General features: G+C 51.4%; 1 protein-coding gene across 1 annotated transcript; it reads right to left on the bottom strand.

The window, feature by feature from the left end:
- Positions 1 to 449: 449 nt before the first annotated feature.
- Positions 450 to 812, bottom strand: LOC138821487 (cornifin-B-like). The gene is made up of 2 exons (XM_070013761.1): positions 681 to 812; positions 450 to 584 (listed from the first exon to the last, which is right to left on the bottom strand). The coding sequence occupies exons 1-2, from the start codon at positions 810 to 812 to the stop codon at positions 450 to 452; spliced, it is 267 nt and encodes an 88-aa protein (XP_069869862.1).
- Between the last annotated feature and the right edge of the window lie 249 nt (positions 813 to 1,061).

Genomic DNA, 1,061 nt, shown 5'->3' with positions numbered 1-1,061 from the left:
GTCAGGGTCAGATGCCCGCTGAGCAGAGCCCTTTAATTAAGCCCTGCCCTCTCGATGAACAGCGTCTGCTTCCAGAGAAGAAAGAAAGAAGGGAGGAGTTGAACCTGACAATAACAACACACAGAATCAGGACTGGAATGGAAGGGAATTTAATGGGAGTGTGAAAGAATGGAGTCACTTGCTTTCACCTTGAGTCCCTCCTTACATAAATTCTGCATAGATGAAAACCAGCTAGGCACTGAACTCCTCAGGCTAACTCAGAGGCTCAGAAGCCCCAAGTATGCAGGAAAGAAAGCTTGATAGCGCTTGTTTGCAGGGTACAAATCAGGGAGGGACTTTGACTCAGGGTCACAACATGCAGGTACAAGGCTAATAGGACTCATAAGCAGAATGGGAAAGGAAGCGCAGCATCAATGGCTAACTCCTTGAGGGTGTAGCTTTGGACCACTTTACTTTTGCTTTATCTGCTGAGCTGGTGCTGGAGTGACTGTTGAAGGGCAGGGCTCAGGCATCTTGGGGTGGCAGGGCTCAGGCATCTTGGGGTGGCAGGGCTCAGGTGCCTTGGGGTGGCAGGGCTCAGGCATCTTGGGGTGGCAGGGCTCAGGAGCCTTGGGGTGGCAGGGCTCAGGAGCCTTGGGGTGGCAGGGCTCAGGAGCCTTGGAAGGGCAGGGCTCAGGAACAACAGGGTGGCAGGGCTCCTTGGTTTTGGGGGCGCATGGCTCCTGGGGTGGAGGCTGGCAAGGCTGTTTCACCTGCTGCTGATGCAGTTGGGGAACTTCAGTACAGGGCTGCTTCTGCTGCTGCGAACTCATTTTCAACAGTGGCTGGTCCTGGAGACAGAACAGAGGATTCGAACAAAGGAATAACTCAGGGAGAAGCCATTCTCAATGCGACTTAGGATCTTTTAAGAAGCAAAGGTTCTTCTTCCTTTCCAGTGCACAGACTACTTGGATAATTTCTGGGTCTTTGAAGAGGAGAAACTTAAAGATAATGGGTTCTGCTTCACTTGAGAAGGGCTCATCCCAGTGTTCTATCTCTTTCTCTCTTTCTCTTTCTTTCTT

This window comes from Dipodomys merriami, unplaced genomic scaffold, assembly GCF_024711535.1.
Source record: "Dipodomys merriami isolate MVZ:Mamm:240054 unplaced genomic scaffold, mDipMer1.0.p SCAF_92, whole genome shotgun sequence".
Taxonomy (NCBI): domain Eukaryota; kingdom Metazoa; phylum Chordata; class Mammalia; order Rodentia; family Heteromyidae; genus Dipodomys; species Dipodomys merriami.
The sequence above is the reverse complement of the archived record's forward strand: the minus strand, read 5'-3'. Positions and strand labels throughout refer to the sequence as shown.